The sequence below is a fragment of the Rattus norvegicus genome, chromosome 10, assembly GCF_021556685.1.
Source record: "Rattus norvegicus strain SHRSP/BbbUtx chromosome 10, alternate assembly SHRSP_T2T, whole genome shotgun sequence".
In the NCBI taxonomy this organism is placed as follows: Eukaryota; Metazoa; Chordata; class Mammalia; order Rodentia; family Muridae; genus Rattus; species Rattus norvegicus.
The window spans coordinates 51,254,033-51,271,438 of NC_141543.1; the positions used below are offsets into that span (position 1 = coordinate 51,254,033).

Sequence of the window (17,406 nt, forward strand, 5' to 3'; positions counted from 1 at the left end):
CAGTATGTCCTGGACAGCAACTTCATGGCCTGTTCTCCACAGAGACCCCTACCACCAGAGGCCCGGCCGAAGACTGTAGGCACTGGCCCCCCAGCTAAGCCTGTGCTTGTGCGTCCGACTCCACAGTCGTTGGCCCCAGGCTCTGTGGCAAAGTCCCCAAAGATCCCTAGCAAGCCTGTGGCTGCCCCAATCCTAGCTCGGGATTGGACTGCTCCAGAATCCAGTGAGTATTGATCCAAGTCCAGCAACTTCTCAGATAGGCCAGGGTGACTGGGCCCTATGGCCTCACCTGGCTAACTGTCCTCACAGTTTCATCCTCCCCCGAGCTGGTTCGGTATTCCACACTCAACTCAGAGCACTTCCCACAGCCCACACAGCAGATCAAAAGCATCATTAAGCAGTACAAGCAACCACCCTGGGCAGGACACCCTGAGGCCCGCAGGTGGGTCCAGCCATCAGCCCTCAACTTACCTTCAGCAACAAGTACTGGGCTCACCACCACTCACGATGGGCCCCTGGGCAACCAGAGGCTCAGGTTGATGTGGTCTCTGTTATGCTGGACAGCCTCGACTCCTCTCTGGTGCTTGTTTGTATTGGTGTCTGGGGGCAGGGGAGGTCCCCATTATGGGGATTGTGGATAAGGGGATACCTCGTGTCTAACCTGCCATGGGTCACCCACCAGAACGGATGGTGGGAAGGTGTTCAGGAGGCCACCCGACCCCCACGAGGAGGCCCTAATGATTCTGAAGGGACAGAAGACCCAACTGGCCGTAGTACCTGGCACTCAGGTAAAGAGTGGGTTGGGTTCCCCATAGGGATAGAGGTCTCAGAAGCCAGCTGTCTCCTCAGCATGGCCCTATGCCCCACCTCCATGGCCTGCTTACTGCCCCTTCAGTGCTTTTTTGTGGTGGGACAGGTGTCCAGAGAGGCTGTGGCCCTGGTGAAGCCGGTGACCAGTGCTCCAAGGCCATGCATGGGGGCCGCTCCAGGTAAGGACCACAGGGTGGGACATGCCAGTGTTGTCTAAGTGAGTGAGTGAGTGAGCCTGTGAACAAAGGGGAGTCTCTGGGGCCGTGCGTGTCTCTGAGTCAAAGGACACACTGTGTCATTATAATATCACCCCTTAAAGCCCTGGTTCCACGCTGGCCCCACTTGGCTTCAGTGAAGCCTATAGAAGATCATCAAAACAACACTGTTTGATCCTTCCTGTTAAAGATGGGAGCAGAAGCACAAAGATGCTAAATGGCTGCCCAAGGTTGCAGACTAGAGATAGAAACCTTTGTGTTAAGCCTAATCAGAAGGTGGCCTTGAAATGAGTCAGCTCACATCACGTCTCTGACAGAAGCTGCTGTAATGAACACCAAACTCTTCACTATGATCTTGACCATCCTGTATGATCTATCTACCCAGTCCCATGGCCTTCCCCCTCCCCTCCTTCCTCTTGGCACATTCAGTTCCTGTAACTAAACTTGCTAAACACACCAAATTTGCTCCCACCTCAAGACCTTTGCACGGCTGTCTCCTCCAAGAGGGTGCCTGACTCCTTCTCGCCCACTGATCAGGTGTCAGCTCAAATATCACTTCAGAGAGGTTTGTCCAGTCCACCTAAATCACCCTGCTGTATTTCCATGACACCTTCTATCACCACCATCCTCCCCTTGTGGTCCTGCCTTTCCTGCTGGGTCCCAAGAAGTCCTTGTATACTTTCTGCCCTCCACAGTGCAGCCTTCAAGGTCACTGGAGCCTCCAGAGGATCCTGTGCAGACTCAGCTGCACCGCCTAGTCAACCCCAACTTCTATGGCTACCAGGACGCCCCCTGGCGGATCTTCCTGCGCAAAGAGGTGCCAGGGGCAGGCCAAAGGATAAGCTAAATCAAAATGGGATGGGCTAAATATATATGGGTGGAGCTAAGTATGTGCAGAGCTAGCCCGGGAGCCAGGGCAGGTGAACCGTGAAAAACAGGGGTGGGGTTGGAGCTAGGGTAGTAGTCAGCCAGGGGCTGCATCTGGGGGGTGAGGTCCAAATAAAAGGAGGGGTAACCCATGGGTAACTGAGGCCTACCAACACAGGTATTTTACCCTAAAGACAACTACAGTCACCCTGTGCAGCTAGACCTCCTGTTCCGTCAGGTAAGGCCTTCTTCCCTCCCACCTGCAGGGCCTGTGGGTTTGAGAGTTGCTTTACTGATATCCCCTGCCCCCTACTCCCATAAACAAGATTAGCAAGGCCACATGGCCATCTAATAAGTCACAATTCAAAATATGTGCATGCCTGTAACTCCAGCACCCAGAAGGTGGAGGAAGAATCATCAAGAGTTTTGACATAGGGCCCTGTGTCAACAAAACAAAACAAAACACTCTGAGTTCAGTAGGGCCCAGAGATCAAATCCCAGCCTCATTGGACACATGTAGAAACCAAGGTCTGGGAAAGGCAGAAAGGGTTAGGAAGGTGACCGTGTGAAGGATCAGATAACAAGGGCAACCCAGTTGTTCACAGATGACCCTAGTGCTACAGAGCAGGAACTCCTTCCCACCAACCCAGACATGGACCTTGGTGTCTGCCAGGGGCCCTCATTAGCCTGCTGCTGGGACACACTTCTTCCTGCAGATCCTACACGACACACTCTCTGAGGCTTGCCTGCGCATATCTGAGGATGAGCGGCTGCAGATGAAGGCCCTGTTTGGTACCTTGGGAAGGGAAGGGATGCCGATAGGCGGTCAACCAGATAGGGGGCAGCCTTTGTCTGGACGAAAGGCTAAGGAAACACCCAGACCTCTTGCCTCCCACACGTGCCTGTCCTTACTCAGCCTCACCAGGCTTCGTGTTTGGAGGCCAGCAACATGTAATGTACAGTATGGCCCTTTTATCTGTCTGTGGCTTCTACTGGTCAGACAGCTTGTTGCTGGCATCAGCCTTTCACCCCCACCCCAACTCCTTGAATGTGAGCTGGCAAGGAGGGGGAAGAGGGTCTTGAGCAGAACTGGTCTTCCTTAGCCCAGAACCAGCTGGACACACAGCGACCTCTGGTAACAGAAAGCGTGAAGCGGGCGGCCATTAATATGGCCCGAGACAGCTGGGAGATCTACTTCTCCCGCCTCTTCCCAGCAATGGTAGGCGTCCCTGATCACCCTTTCCTGCCCGCCCAGAGTAGCCAGGGATGATGACAGAAGGCCTCACCAGGCTCACACTTCCTAGGGCAGCGTCGGCACTGGCGTGCAGATCCTAGCTGTATCCCACACTGGCATCAAGCTCCTAAGGATGGCCAAAGGCAACAGGGAGGCCAGCAGACGGCTTCGGGTCCTGTGCGCATACAGGTGGGAGTGGGCTGTCCGGACACAGGCACAGAGGCACAGACTGGTGCCAACAGCTTACTGTGCTCCTCTGTGTTATTAAGCAACCGTTACTTAAGTCCATGTTAGAGATGGAAAGCGAGGCATGGAGAGAAAAGTCGATGGTCTCTGGTCACACAGACAGGAAGTGGAGCTGGGAGCCACTACTCTGCTTCTGAAGTCACAAGCCAGCCCCGTCTGCAGAGCTCATGTACAGAGGGGTAACTGCTGAGATCAATCAAGTCCTCAGGCATCTGGGGGAGGAGATATGCCTATTCCTGAGACCCCGCTGAGTGCTCAGACTCCCTTCTGGAGTCCCTTTGTCCCTTTCAACATGAGGTCAGGAAAGAACTCTGATCACTGGTCAGGTGAGAGCTCCTTGCTCTGAAGGAGAAAACTGGACCAATGGATGAGACAAAGATACAATGTGGACATAGTCATAGTTTGTGGTTGGACTGTGGGGCTGGAATATGGTACAAGGTTTTAAGAGATGCACAGAACCCACAGATGGATCAGAGAAGGGAAACAGGAACAGAAAATGCCGGGGTGGGTGGTAGAGCATCTTCTTAGCCATGAGGTCCTGGCCTCTTGTCACCTTCTCTCCCTCCAGCTTTGCAGACATCCTGTTTGTGACCATGCCATCTCAGAACATGCTGGAGTTCAACCTGACCAACGAGAAGGTCATCCTCTTCTCAGCCCGGGCTCGGCAGGTCAAGACCCTAGTAGACACCTTCATTCTGGAACTGAAGAAGGTTGGGATTCTTCACGGGTCTTGCCTGTCACTGCAATACAGATATACCACAGCCTCTCTGCCCAGAGTGTGAAGACACTATTACGTGTGCACGTCACAGAACATATCCACAGGCCTCTATGCCATGAGCTGTGTCTTCCCTCTGCTGTGCCTTCTGCTTCCCCAGCATCTTCCTCACGCCTGCCCTCAGCAGTGTGGAACGCATCTCCTCGAAGCCCCCAAGCAATCGTCTCCTCTTTCTGAACCTCCTTCTCTACTCACTCCTACACCTTGGCAGGACATGATCCAGGCCTAGCACCCAGCCCAAGGGGGATAGAGCAGAAGGCTTAGGGAGGGATCAGTGGCTCAGGCACTAGAGTGCTCAGCAGCCTCAGGTTTCTATCCTACACAATGCCTTACCCTCTGCCTGTCTAGGGAACACTCATCACTTACCCCTGCCCACCTAGGGAATGTGCCTTCTCTGGTGGCTTGGGAGAATGGAAGGAGCAGTAGAAAGATTGCAAGCCTCTGGAGTAAAGGCAGTACACAGCACTCCATTCCTGATGTTTTCCAGGATTCTGATTATGTGGTGGCAGTGAGGAACTTCCTGTCTGAAGACCCCGAGCTGCTATCCTTCCACAAGGGTGACATCATCCACTTGCAGAGCCTGGAACCACCTAGAATAGGTCAGTTCCATGGCTGGGTGGAAAGAGGGCAAAAGAAGGGAGGCTGAGAGAGGGGCTTCCCTGGTATGTGCTGATGCAAGCGCCTCCCATAGGCTACAGTGCGGGCTGTGTAGTACGCAAGAAACTGGTGTATCTGGAGGAGCTGCGGAGGAGAGGCCCTGACTTTGGTGAGTTTTTGCAGATACCCCCAAACCAGGAGCGCCAGATAGTGCTAGTCCAGGTTCCAACCACACTGCCGACACAGAGTTTAGTGGTGCCCTCTTGGTCTCCTTCGATGACCTGACAGAGTGAGCCAACAGCTCTTCAACCCAACCTCTGCCTGCACATGTGGCTGAGGTATGTCTCCAAGCCTGTGGTCTGTTTCTCTAGGCATTCATTCCCAGTACCACAAAAAAACAAAAAACAAAAAACAAAAAACAAAAACAAAAACAATGACAAAAACAGTACTAGGAATGAACCAAGGGGGCGCCCAAATCTCCTTAAAGGAACCCGCTCTATCCCAAAACAAGACCTTCCTATTTTTCCTCTACTTGTCCCTAGGCTGGCGGTTCGGAGCCGTCCACGGACGCGTAGGCCGCTTTCCTTCAGAGCTAGTGCAGCCTGCTGCCGCACCAGACTTCTTGCAGCTCCCGGCAGAGCCGGGGCGGGGCCGGGCTGCCGCCGTGGCTGCTGCCGTGGCCTCTGCGGCTGCCGCACGGGAGGTGGGGCGCCGGAGAGAGGTGAGCGACAAGGCGAAAACTCGAGGGGCGGGGCCAACTGTGCAGCCAATCCCATGCAAGGGACTGGCCTAGAGGGCGGGGCCTGGCTTAGAAGTGGAGTCTTTACAAGTGGCGAGTGAGGTTTGAAGTGAGGTTCTGAAACTTGGCTGGCAGGGAGGTCATCTTTCACAGGAGGGTCGAGGTGGGGGTGGCGATGGGCCTTGGCAACTGCACTTATCCCGCAGGGACCCCCAGTCAGGGCGCGTTCCGCTGACAGCGGAGAGGACTCCGTGGCGCTCCCACCGAGCACAATGCTCGAATTTGCCCAGAAGTATTTCCGAGACCCTCGGAGGCGTCCCCGGTGGGTAGTGATCCGTCTTCCTCTACCCATTCTCTGTCTTGAATTCGTTCAAGCTGTAGGCTGTTGGCCGCCAGCTCCACTTCTGCAGGGTGGATCAGGAGGCCCCTTAGGAGACTGACTGGAAGGGGCAGAGATGTGGCCAAAGGCTGGGGAACAAGACTGGGTAGAGGTGCCCATTTATTGCAGGGATGGCCTCAAGCTGAAGTCTAAGGAAGACCGGGAGTCCAAAACTCTGGAGGACATGCTTTGCTTCACTAAGGTGCATGTTCTGTGCCTCAGTTTCCTCATCTGTAAAGTGGTGTTGCAGAAACCTTCTTTTTATCCCCTAGAGCAAATACTTGTCCCCATTGAAAGCCTCTGGCTGTCAGCATCTGGAGCCAGGGTTCCTTGCAGCACAGTCAATGACTGTCCATATTTTGTGACAGGCTGCTGTAATACAGCCTGAGGGCATGGTGCAGTCCCTCTTTTGTTCTGTCCCCACTCCGTTGTGATACAACGCTTTGGTCTCCTCACAGGTCCCGATCCAGGAATCCCTCATTGAACTCAGTGACAGCAACCTCAATAAGATGGCAGTTGACATGTTTGTCGGTGTGTGGGATGTAATACTGTGTGACCTGTGTTTGTTACCTCTCTTCTCTGGTTCTCAGAGTTGTTTTTTCCCAAACCTGAGGCACTCTGAAGAGAACGGAAGCCTCTAGCTATCTCAGCAGCAGGCTCCCAGAGAAGCAATGGACTGTGGGGGCCCTTGGGATGGGCAACTTGGGCATGGTGGGTCTGAGCAAAACGTGTCTTTCCTACAGCTGTGATGAGGTTCATGGGAGATGCCCCACTGAAGGGCCAGAATGAACTGGATGTACTCTGCACCCTCCTGAAGGTCAGTCCTGAAGCGTGTGCCTTGCACTTCCTTCTTGCTCTGTGCCTTGGTTTCCCCAGTTGTCAGTTCATTGCCCAGAGAGGAATGAATGTATCCTGCTGGGGCATGGAGGGCTGGGGCACAGCAAGTGATTTGTTGTGCCTTTTTTTTTTTCAGTTTTGTGGCGATCATGAGGTCATGAGGGACGAATGCTACTGCCAGATTGTGAAGCAGATCACAGACAACACCAGCTCTAAGCAGTGAGTCGCCTAAGCCTCCCAGCCCTGATGTGCGTTCACTCCCTCATCTCAGAACTTCTCCTTCCTCGGCCTCGCTCCTCTCCCCTTCTTCCCTGCTTTATGTTTTGGTAGTTGCTTGGTCTGAGCATGCCATTTCTCCTCTTTCTTCCTCAATGAAAAAGGCAACCCTGTTTCATTGCCAGAAAGTTTCATTTTCAGTCCCTTAGGCGTGTGGGATGCAGTACCGGTTCTTAGTTCCATGCAGCAGAAATCCAGCTTGGGGTGGTTTGAGCAAAAGTGACAACCTGTTAGTTCGAGCACCTGAAAATCGGTTGGGGTCAACTTTCAGGCAGAGATGAGTCCAGGCACCATTAGAAAGCAAGCTTTCAGGGGCGGGGAGATGGCTGCGAGGTTAAAAGTACTTGCTGCTCTCCCAGAGGGACTAAGTTCAGTTCCCAGCACCCATGCCAGGCAGCTCACAACTCCCCGTGACTCCAGCTCCAAGGGATCCAACTCCATCTTCTAGCCTCTACAGCACCTGCCTTTATGTGCACATACCAACACACACTATCATCATCACCACCACCACCATCATCATCATCAACAACACACACTATCATCATCATCACCACCAGCATCATCATCAACAACAACAAAACAACGACTCTTGAGAAAAGTGGCAGGCATCCTCCATCCTCTGATCCTCCTTCTTTCTTCTGGGTTGATAACATTCCCATGCAGTCTCTCACAGCTAGCAATGTGACAGCTTTGAGAAACATTTCCTCAACTCAGGAATCATAAGAAAAGCAACACTGACTCATTGTGCCACAGAAATTCTCAAATCCAAGAAGATGGACTTGGGGGTGAGGTAGGGACCCCACGTGGCCACTCTTACTAAGATCCTCTTTTCTGTTTTCACTGGTACAACACAGCTGGCCTGCTGAGGGTGGGCGGCTGAGCCTAACAATTCCAATAGCATTTTTGGCAAGTCCTGGACTAAAGAACACATTTTTTCCCTCCCTCACTCAAACTAGTTGACCCTGGATAGGGGAGGAACCGTCAGACAGTCCCACACAGCTCCCAGAATCACTATAACCAGGGACTTTTCTAAATTTCCACTTCAGTTGCTGTTTACTGATGCTTGATAAAGCAGAGAAATGAGTATTTGAACTTCATTTTGGACTTTCAAGAAAGTTTCGGGGCTGGGGATTTAGCTCAGTGGTAGAGCGCTTACCTAGGAAGCGCAAGGCCCTGGGTTCGGTCCCCAGCTCCGAAAAAAAGAACCAAAAAAAAAAAAAAAAAGAAAGAAAGAAAGTTTCGCCCTTGAAATCCAACTTGGAATAAAGAACACATTACAGGGGCTGGAGAAATGGCTCAGCCGTTATGGGCACTAACTGCTCTTCCAAAGAAGAGTTCAATTCCCAGCAACCACATGGTGGCTCACAATCATCTGTAATGGGATCTGATGCCCTCTTCTGGTGTGTCTGAAGAGAGTGACAGTGTACTCACATACATAAAATAAATAAATCTTAATTAAAAAAAAAAAAGAAACCCAGACCACATCACATTTAGTGATAGGGTGCTAGTGGTGAGGATACATTGTACCACAGTCCATGTGTGGAGGGGAGGAAAATGGATGGGAGGTTCTCCCTTCTATCATGTGGGTCTCCAGGATGGAACTCAGGTCACCCAGCTTGGTGACTTTTCACCCTATGACCTGTCTGCCATCTCTCCAGTCTCTGACAACAGAACCTGAGCAAAGCCTGGGTGTAGTTGCACGCCTGTAATCCCAGAACTCAGGAGGCAGAAGTAGGAGGGAGACCATCCTTGGCAATATACTGAGTTCAAGGCTAGCCTAGGTTACATGAGACCCCGTCTCAAAACAAAGTGAGAGTAGGGGCCGGTGAGAAGGCTCAGCTAGTGGAGGTGTGTGCCTCCAAGCCTGACAATGTGAGTTCAATTCCTGGAACCCGTATGGTAGAAGAGAGGACCGACTCCTCTCCTAAAGTTGTCCTCTGACCTCCATGTGTGTACTTGTGCATGTGCACACTTAAGTAAGTAAATATAAAGAAAATTTAAACAAAAATAAAAGAGCTTGTACAGTATTTCTGAAATGCTGAAACACAGAGGGCAGACGATGGGTTACAGTTATACCTGGCCTCATTTTATACTCCATAACTGCCTAATATTCCCCATAAACGGTTCGATTGACACAAACCCATTTGACATTTGTCATTCACCATGTCCCTGAATAAGGGATCATATCAGAACAAGTGGGATAGATCTCAATAGATCTCAATCCCACAAGGAGGGACAGTTGGTGGCAAACCACTAGAGAGTTGAAATAAAGTCACACTGGGCATAGTGGCACTTGCTATAAGCCCTTCAGAAGCTGAAGTAGAAGAAGTTTGATGTCAGCATGGTCAACCTGTTCTTTATATACTCTCTCTCTCTCTCTCCCTCCCTCTCTCTCTCTCTCTCTCTCTCTCTCTCTCCCTCTCTCTCTCTCTAGTGTGTGTGTGTGTGTGTGTGTGTGTGTGTGTGTGTGTGTGTGTGTGTGTATGTGTGTGTGCATGCAAACATGGAGGCCAGAAGTTGACTTTGGGTATTTTCCTCTATTGTTCTTTCTCCCTTCCTCTTTCTTTCTTTCCTTCCTTCCTTCCTTCCTTCTTTCCCTCCTTCCTTCCTCCCTTTTCACAGTATTTCACACTGAACTGAGTTCTCACTGTTTTAGCCAGTAAGTTCCAGGAATCTACCTGTGTCTGTCCCCCAATAGTGGCCCGGGTTAGGGGTTAGGATTCCTGGAGCAGGGGTTACCCTGGGAGGTGAGTGCACAGAAGGGATTTCATTCCCTGATGGCCCAGAAGTGAAGGTTCAGAAGTGACATCTGTGGCAGAGGTGGGCAAGGACTCAGAACACTGGGGTAAGGCTCTGAACTGGGGTGCAGGCACATGCTGCCATATCGAGCTTTTACCTCAGGACTGAGGATCCAAACTCAGGCTCTTGTGCTTGCAGAGCAAACTCTTTACCCACCTTGCCATCTTCCCAGCCTGAAAAACAGTTCTTCTGGGGAGAGCAAGATGGTTCAGTGAGTGAAGAGCTTGCCTTGCATGCCTGACAACTCAAGTTCAATCCCCAGAACCCAGATGAAAATGTGAAAAGAGAACCCACTTCACACGTTTGTTCTGTGACCTCCATATACTTTCCATGGCATATCCATACCTACACATGAAAATCATGAAAATTACACACACACACACACACACACACACACACACACACACACACACACATATTTTAAAAAGAAAGGAAAAATGATCTTTTAAAAAAACATAGTTACCTCTACTGTATGTGCATTGGTATTTTGCCTGCATGTATGTTTATGTGAAAGTGTCAGATCTTGGAGTTACAAGAAGTTATGAGCTGCTGTGTGGGTGCTGGATTTGAACCCAGGTCCTCTGGAAGAGCAGTCAGTGCCCTTAATTGCTGAGCTATCTCTCCAGCCCCTGAAAAAAAAAAAGCTAGCTACATTGACCTCAGCTGGCCCCCTGCCCATTCATTCTTGAAGTAGCCATAATGACTCAGGATGCAAAAAGTAGAGTTGACTGAATTGACCAGTCTTGGAGCCTGTGTCCACCTCTATGCCATCTGTGATGTGACCCCTGTGTGCTTACAGGGACAGTTGTCAGCGAGGCTGGAGGCTGCTGTACATCTTGGCTGCCTACTACAGTTGCTCTGAGGTCTTCTATCCATACCTCATTCGCTTCCTCCAACACGTGAGCTGGACTCCAGGTCTGCCCTTCCAAGGTGAGGGACTGTGAGCTGGGACTCCCACACAGGGACGGGCTGGGAAAACCAGAGAGCCTGGCCACTGCCTGGTGCCGAATTGATACACATGACTCTACAAACATTCATGGAGATCCCAAGGCGATTGGTGCGTTCGCTCCTCTGACCTCATGTGGGTGTGGCCAGAGAAGGCTTCCTGGAGCAGGAATGGCCATGGGCAGTGATTGGGCAGAAAGAACTTCCAGATGGACTTTGCAGGAGTTGGGGCCCAGAAGTGGAAATGCATGACATGAAGGAGAAATGAAGGAGGTAGGGCAAGAACCAGGAACCCCAAAGTAGGGCCTCGTTTCTGCTGGTGCAGGGTATTCAGTGGTCTGCAGTTGGTAGCAAAGTGTAAGCATCTTAGCAGTGTGGAGGGGGCGGCTTCTAGCTTTGTTTCCATAGCAACTCTAAGAAAGAGCCCAGACCTGGTGATTCACATCTGTAATCCCAGCACTTGGGACAGGACAGGCTGCTGAGGCAGGAAAATGAGGAGTTCCAACCCAGCATGGGATACATAGTATCATTTCTCTCATGATAAAACACCATGACCGACAGCAACTATGGGCAGCAACTGTTTGATCTTACAGCTTACAGCCCATCATGAAGGGAAGTCAGAGCAGGAACTGGAGGCAGGAACTGGAGGCAGGAACTGGAGGCTGAAGCTGAAGCAGTGACTTGGAGAAGCAGTGCTTACTGGCTTACTCTCAGGCTCACTTTCAGCTATCAGCCTCTGCCTCTGGAGTACTGGGATTAAAGGAGCCACTACACCCAACCTTCATCTACCTTTCTTTTACCTCCCAGGGCCTCTTGCCTAGGGACACAACCAACTACAGTGGGCCAGGCCTTCCCACACCAATCTTTGCTCAAGAAAATACCCCATCTCGACAGGCCAATCTGACGGGCACTTCCTCCACCGAGGTGTCCTACTCCTAGTGTCTCTAGTTTACGTCAAGTTGACAAAAAAACAAAAAACAAAAATAAAAATGATTGCATGCACTAAGATCATAGTTCCAAATAATAGAGGGGCCAGGACCCTATAATCAATGACAGTGATGGCAGCCATAGAGAACATAGGGGAGTCCGTCCCCTGAATCTTCCTCTGATTATTGACCAGCAGGGATAACTAGGGGAGGGCTCCTAGGTGGGAGATGACTACAGAATGTGCCCTGGAATTCCTGACTCCACCCCTGGAGTGGGACAGTATATTGCTTACCTTAGATGTGTGGAGCATTGATGGTGGGGTCTCTGCCCTGTGCTGTTCGGTGAGACGGGGCACTCGGTGTGTAGTCCCAGTTGACAGGAACTGGGCACCATCATGCTATCCATTAGGTCATTTGAGAATGAGTAACATAGGCAACAGCTAAGGAGCAAAGGCGTCTCGAGGTCCATCCGAAGCCGAGGGCAAGACAGATTATAAAACCCCATGAGATGTAGGTTTGGATCCTCCTTGAGGTCCTAATCTTGGTGAGTGATTGCCTCTTGTTGAGTTCACGTTCCTCAGCTAGCCAAAAGGGAACGAGACCTAGTCCTTGTAGGGAGCGAGTGGCTGAGGTAAGAGGAACCTTTTCCTCCATGGCCAACCTTGAGCAAGGCCTCAGCTCTCTGCCTCTGCAGGGATTGCCAAGGCCTGTGAACAGAACCTGCAGAAGACCTTGCGTTTTGGAGGCCGTCTGGAGTTCCCCAGCAGTATGGAGCTTCGAGCTATGTTGGTGAGCCTACCACAGGGCTGAGGGGTGGAGATGAGTGGGAGATAGAGCTCAGCCCAGAACCCCTGGCTAGACGCATGCGCAGTGCGTGGTGTGTGAAGGTGGTTCCTGTCAGTCGTCACACATGGAGGTTCCGGCACAGACATACCTCTGGATTAGAGGACTCTCATGAGGGCGAGAGGGTCCACCTCTTCATATCTCTCCTGCTTACCGACCCCAGGCAGGTCGCAGTTCCAAGAGGCAGCTCTTTCTTCTTCCAGGGGGCCTTGAACGCCATCTGAAAATCAAAACGTGCACGGTAAGTGAGGGCGTCTCAGCAAGCTGGTGCTGAAGGGTAGGGATACCAGGCTCTGGGTTGGATCGGGTGAGCACTGGTGGTCCCGGAGCTCCTGCACAGCCCAGTGAGACACGGCTTACAGTTAGCTGCTCTCTACTACAGTAGGTTCAGTGTCTGCAGATTCATCCAACTGTGGATGGAAAATATTTAGGAAAAGCCACATTGGAACAGTACAGATTCTTTTCCTGCCTTCCTCTAAACAATATCATATGACATTTATCCACACAGCATTTTACTGTGTTTGGTATTATCAGTTAAGAGTTGATTGAAAATCTCGGAAGGGTGTGTGTAGATCACATGCAAATAACTATACAATTTTAAGTAATCAGCTTGGCCATCATGGAAGTCTTGTGTCTCAAGGACACCTTGCAATAGGTCCCTTTTAGATGCTGAGTGCAGGACAGCAAACTGAGACTCCAAGAGGCTAAGAGTCACACAGCCTAGAGTCACAGAGAGGATATGGAAAGAAAACCCAGGAGCCAGCTCCAAAATCTATATTCTGTCAGGCTGAGCCACAGAGTCCTATGCCTCTTGGTTAGTGGCTAAGGCACAGGTTTACCTCTCTGGCCTTCCCAGGTGGCCCTGGATGTCATAGAGGGGCTCTGTTCCGAGATGGCCCTGACACGCCCTGAAGCCTTCGATGAGTATGTCATTTTTGTTGTCACCAACCGAGGTGAGTAGCCAAGAGGACTGAACATTCTAGACTCTTTCATGCCTCAACGTCATCTCTGGCCACGGGAGCCTCTCTACCCTGCCCTGATGGTCACTTTCTCTGAAGCCTGAACCTTCCATGGACCTCTTTGTTAATGAGCTCTCTCTCCAAGTCTTTCATTTCTCCTATTTTGTTATATTCTGGACAAGATTGTCTCCCTGTCCAGACTGGTGTACATGGAGGACCAAACCTCTGAATCCTGCTTTGGTCTCTCAGGCCCCTCAGGGCTCCTCAATCAGAGAACCTGTTCTCTAGATTCTTACATGTTGGGAAAGTTTCATCCATAACACCAGACACTTGAAATCCCACTTAGGAACATTTGCTCCATCCCTCAAAGCCCTCACAGGAGCATGTGATCCCTTCCTAGGGTCTCAGTGGACCCTTCTCTTAAGGACCCCTAGGTACACAGGGAACCTCTCACACAACCCAAAAGCCCTCCAATTCGCAGCATGCCCACGCGAGATTAGCCTTCCACCAACTGGTAGTCACAGCCATCTCCAGTCATTCTTCATGAGTGCCTCAGCCTTTCCTAACCCAGGTCCAGTCAGGACAGATGGGGATGGGCACAGCAGGTAGCAAAATGCCTGGAACGATAGACATATATTGAGCATATAGTAGGCATGGTTCAAAGTATTTAATGGCATAAAGCCTGTGGTTGATTTGTTTGTAATGGTTTGGGAATATGCTGGGAATCAAACCCAGGGTCTTGTGGATCTTAGGCAAACCTTCTATGACTGAGAAGTGTCCCCACCTCAGACTCTAACGTGGAAATTAAGGCCCAGAGAATCTGACCTGTATTCATTTCTTGTGATTGCTATAGTACAACCAGAAGCTCGGTGACTTCCCACTACACAGATGGATTATCTTACAGCTCTGGGAGTCAGAAACTAAAATGGGAACATGGCCAAGACTGCTTTCTTCTGGAAGCTTTAGGGGAGGTTCCGTTTTCGACCTTCCCCAGTTTCTCCAAGCTGCCCACACTGCTTGGCTTGGGGCTCCTTCCCTGTCTCTGAAGTCAAGAGTATGGTCTTCAGATGTCTTTCTCCTGCCCCAACTTCAACTCTTCAATCCCACATCTGACTTGAGCCTCTTGTCTCTCGTTTAGCATTTTTAGCGACTCCATTTGGCCTGAAATCTAAGACTTTCAATGACATCTGCAAAGACCCTTTAGCCATAAGGTGACACAGTCACAGGTTCTAGACATTAGGACATTGCTATCCCTAGAGACTGTCCTCAAACACCACAGTGACCTGCCCAAGGTTACACAATGGAGGTCAGAGCCAGGCAATCTGACCTCAGGATTCTGGACTCTCATCATCATGCCAAGTGGCCCTCCATAGTACAGTTTTACTGAAGAGGAGGGACAGTGTCTTAGTTAGGATTTTATTCCTAGGAAGAGATACCATGACCAAGACAACTCTTATGAAAGGAAATATTCAATTAGGGCCAACTTACAGTTTCTGAGGCTTAGTCCACTATCATCACGGTGGGAAGCTTCACAGCATCCAGGCAGAGATGGTGCTGGAGGAGCTGAGAGTTCTACATTTTGATCCTCAGGCAGCAAGAGGAGACTGTTCCCCACTGAACAGAGCTTGAGCATAGGAGACCTTAAAGCCTGCCCCCACAGTGACACACTTCCTCCAACAAGGCCACACCTACTCCAACGAGGAAGGCCACCTCCTGATAGTGTCATTCCCCATGGGCCAAGCATTCAAACACATGAGTAGCAGAACACCAGTGCAAGGGAGAAGCATGTGTACCTCTCCCAGCTTAGAGCTCATGCCTTCAACGCTACCCACCACAGATGTCCAGCACGCAGGCTCTCCTGAAGGAGGTCTGCAGCAAAGCTCCTGGCCAACGCCTACCATGCTTCTCTGTGACCCCCCAACCCTAGCCTCCTCTGGAAAGGAGCTGGGATTTCTCAGGGCAGAATCCAGGGCCCTTTCTAGACCCCGATAGGCATTCCAGAGCACTCAATGCCCCTTCCCTGGGAAGAATGGGATGTCACTCATTCCCTTGAGCAGGAGCTGATCCTCCTGTGATCACCAGCACCTCAGTGGTGCATGCCAACCTGTAAGTTTGTTCCCCTTCATAAGGAAGCTGTATATTTGCCGGGGACACTCCACTTGGCTGGCAGTCTGGTGCTGTGTGTGGCTTACACCACAGGTTTCCTCCCAGCCATGCCTCTTTCTCCCTCTAGGCCAGCACGTGTGTCCACTAAGCTGCCAGGCCTACATCCTGGATGTGGCCTCAGGAATGGAGCAGGTGGATGGTGGTTACACACTCTGGTTCCGGCGGGTACTCTGGGACCAGCCACTGAAGTTCGAGAACGAGCTGTATGTGACTATGCACTACAATCAGGTCAGACATGCGGCCTCGCTATCGTGCTGGACAACCTACACACGCCATGCCCAGATTCTCGAGGAACTCATACCAAAGCTTTAGCAATCCCACTGACAAAGCACAACCACAACTGTTGGATGTGGTAGTGCAGGCCTTTAATCCTAGTACTCAGAAGGCAGAGGCAGGCGGATCTCCATGAGTTAATGGCCAGCCTGGTCTATACAGCAAGCTCCAGGCCAGCTGGGCTATATAGGGAGACCTTTTCTCAAACACCCAGCAGCTTCATTCTGGGGCCGCACAGTGCTGAGACCTGCATAGCCTGGTAGTGTGCTACTCAAGAACCAGCAGAAGTTTGATACAAACCAGTTCTGCCCCAGATCTATAGGACCGAAGACTCTAGAGGAAACTCTGGAGTCTGCTTTGGGTCTCAATGTTAACAAATAGGTATCTAATGTTTACTATACTGTTTATGCTTTGTTTTACACCTTCCCGTGTTACTATGGAAACTCCCTTATAGTTTTCATCATCCCTCAGAGCTCTGCTCCCAGATGCATCTATCCTCATTCCTCACAAACCAGAAAGGAGCGATGAACCATAAACTCCTAACAGTGGGAAGGACTGGAGTCAGTGCAATGGCCTGACTCAGAGCCCCTGACCATGGATGCCCAGGTGTGCTGCTGTCTGGCAGCTCCTCATGCAACTGCTTCCTGCAGGTTCTGCCTGACTATCTGAAGGGCCTCTTTAGCAGTGTGCCAGCCAGCCAGCCCACTGAGCAGCAGCTACAGCAGGTGTCCAAGCTGGCTTCACTGCAGCACCGCGCCAAGGACCACTTCTACCTGCCCAGTGTGTGAGCATCTGTCTACTCGTCTCAGCTGGGAGGGAGGGCAGGCCACCCATCCCCTCTTATCTCACAATTGCTGATCCTAGGCCCCGGTTTCCCCTCTGCACCAATCAGACTGGAAGAGGCTTTCCTGGCCTGGAAGCTCTTTTCCTTTCCCACAACGCATTGTTATCACTTAGAACACATGTAATGATCAATGAAAGCTTTCAAGACACATATGCCTTGGAGGCCAGAAAACATACACAGCCTTGGAGTTTAGCCACATAAGCATTCACTGAGCTCATGCCTATAATCTCAGCAGTGGAGATGATGCTAAAACAGGAGGGTCACTCGATCCCGGGAACTCAAGGCTAGACTGGGTAGCCCACTGGGAACCCTGTCTCAAAACACAAATCAGAACGGAGCTTGCCTGTTTATCTTACAAGAATAATGTAGCCGTTCTGTGTTAATGCACATGTGGTGGGAGCTAACCATGATGCAGGAGCGAGAAGCCCATCATTGTCTGACATTTGTGAACCTTGCCCTGGGTGACTCACCTTAGGTCAGCTTGTCATCATTTCACTGTGTAGACCAACCCGTCTCACAGTCTCTGAGAGGCTTCACAGTTCACGTGTGAGAGGATGAGAGTGGGGGAAAAGCAAGTGACATGTTGGTTTCACTGTGAAAACGGATGTGGCCTTAGCCCCTGGACCACACTTTGAGAAGCCCTGTGTGAATAACAGCAAGATTCTCATTCTCTCTC

At 51.0% G+C, this 17,406-nt stretch overlaps 1 protein-coding gene across 2 annotated transcripts in view; it reads left to right on the forward strand.

The window, feature by feature from the left end:
- Window positions 1-17,406, forward strand: part of Myo15a (myosin XVA) — a 58,765-nt gene that overhangs the window by 31,820 nt on the left and 9,539 nt on the right. For both annotated transcript variants that reach the window (NM_001427826.1, XM_087573796.1), the window contains 24 exon segments: window positions 43-223; window positions 310-442; window positions 683-788; window positions 917-989; window positions 1,721-1,842; window positions 2,071-2,130; window positions 2,609-2,684; window positions 2,996-3,111; window positions 3,197-3,315; window positions 3,941-4,082; window positions 4,635-4,746; window positions 4,839-4,913; window positions 5,287-5,465; window positions 5,690-5,805; window positions 5,992-6,064; window positions 6,321-6,393; window positions 6,606-6,679; window positions 6,836-6,918; window positions 10,574-10,704; window positions 12,340-12,434; window positions 12,652-12,729; window positions 13,345-13,441; window positions 15,681-15,841; window positions 16,537-16,670. In NM_001427826.1, coding sequence (NP_001414755.1) covers window positions 43-223; window positions 310-442; window positions 683-788; window positions 917-989; window positions 1,721-1,842; window positions 2,071-2,130; window positions 2,609-2,684; window positions 2,996-3,111; window positions 3,197-3,315; window positions 3,941-4,082; window positions 4,635-4,746; window positions 4,839-4,913; window positions 5,287-5,465; window positions 5,690-5,805; window positions 5,992-6,064; window positions 6,321-6,393; window positions 6,606-6,679; window positions 6,836-6,918; window positions 10,574-10,704; window positions 12,340-12,434; window positions 12,652-12,729; window positions 13,345-13,441; window positions 15,681-15,841; window positions 16,537-16,670 — 2,609 coding nt within the window.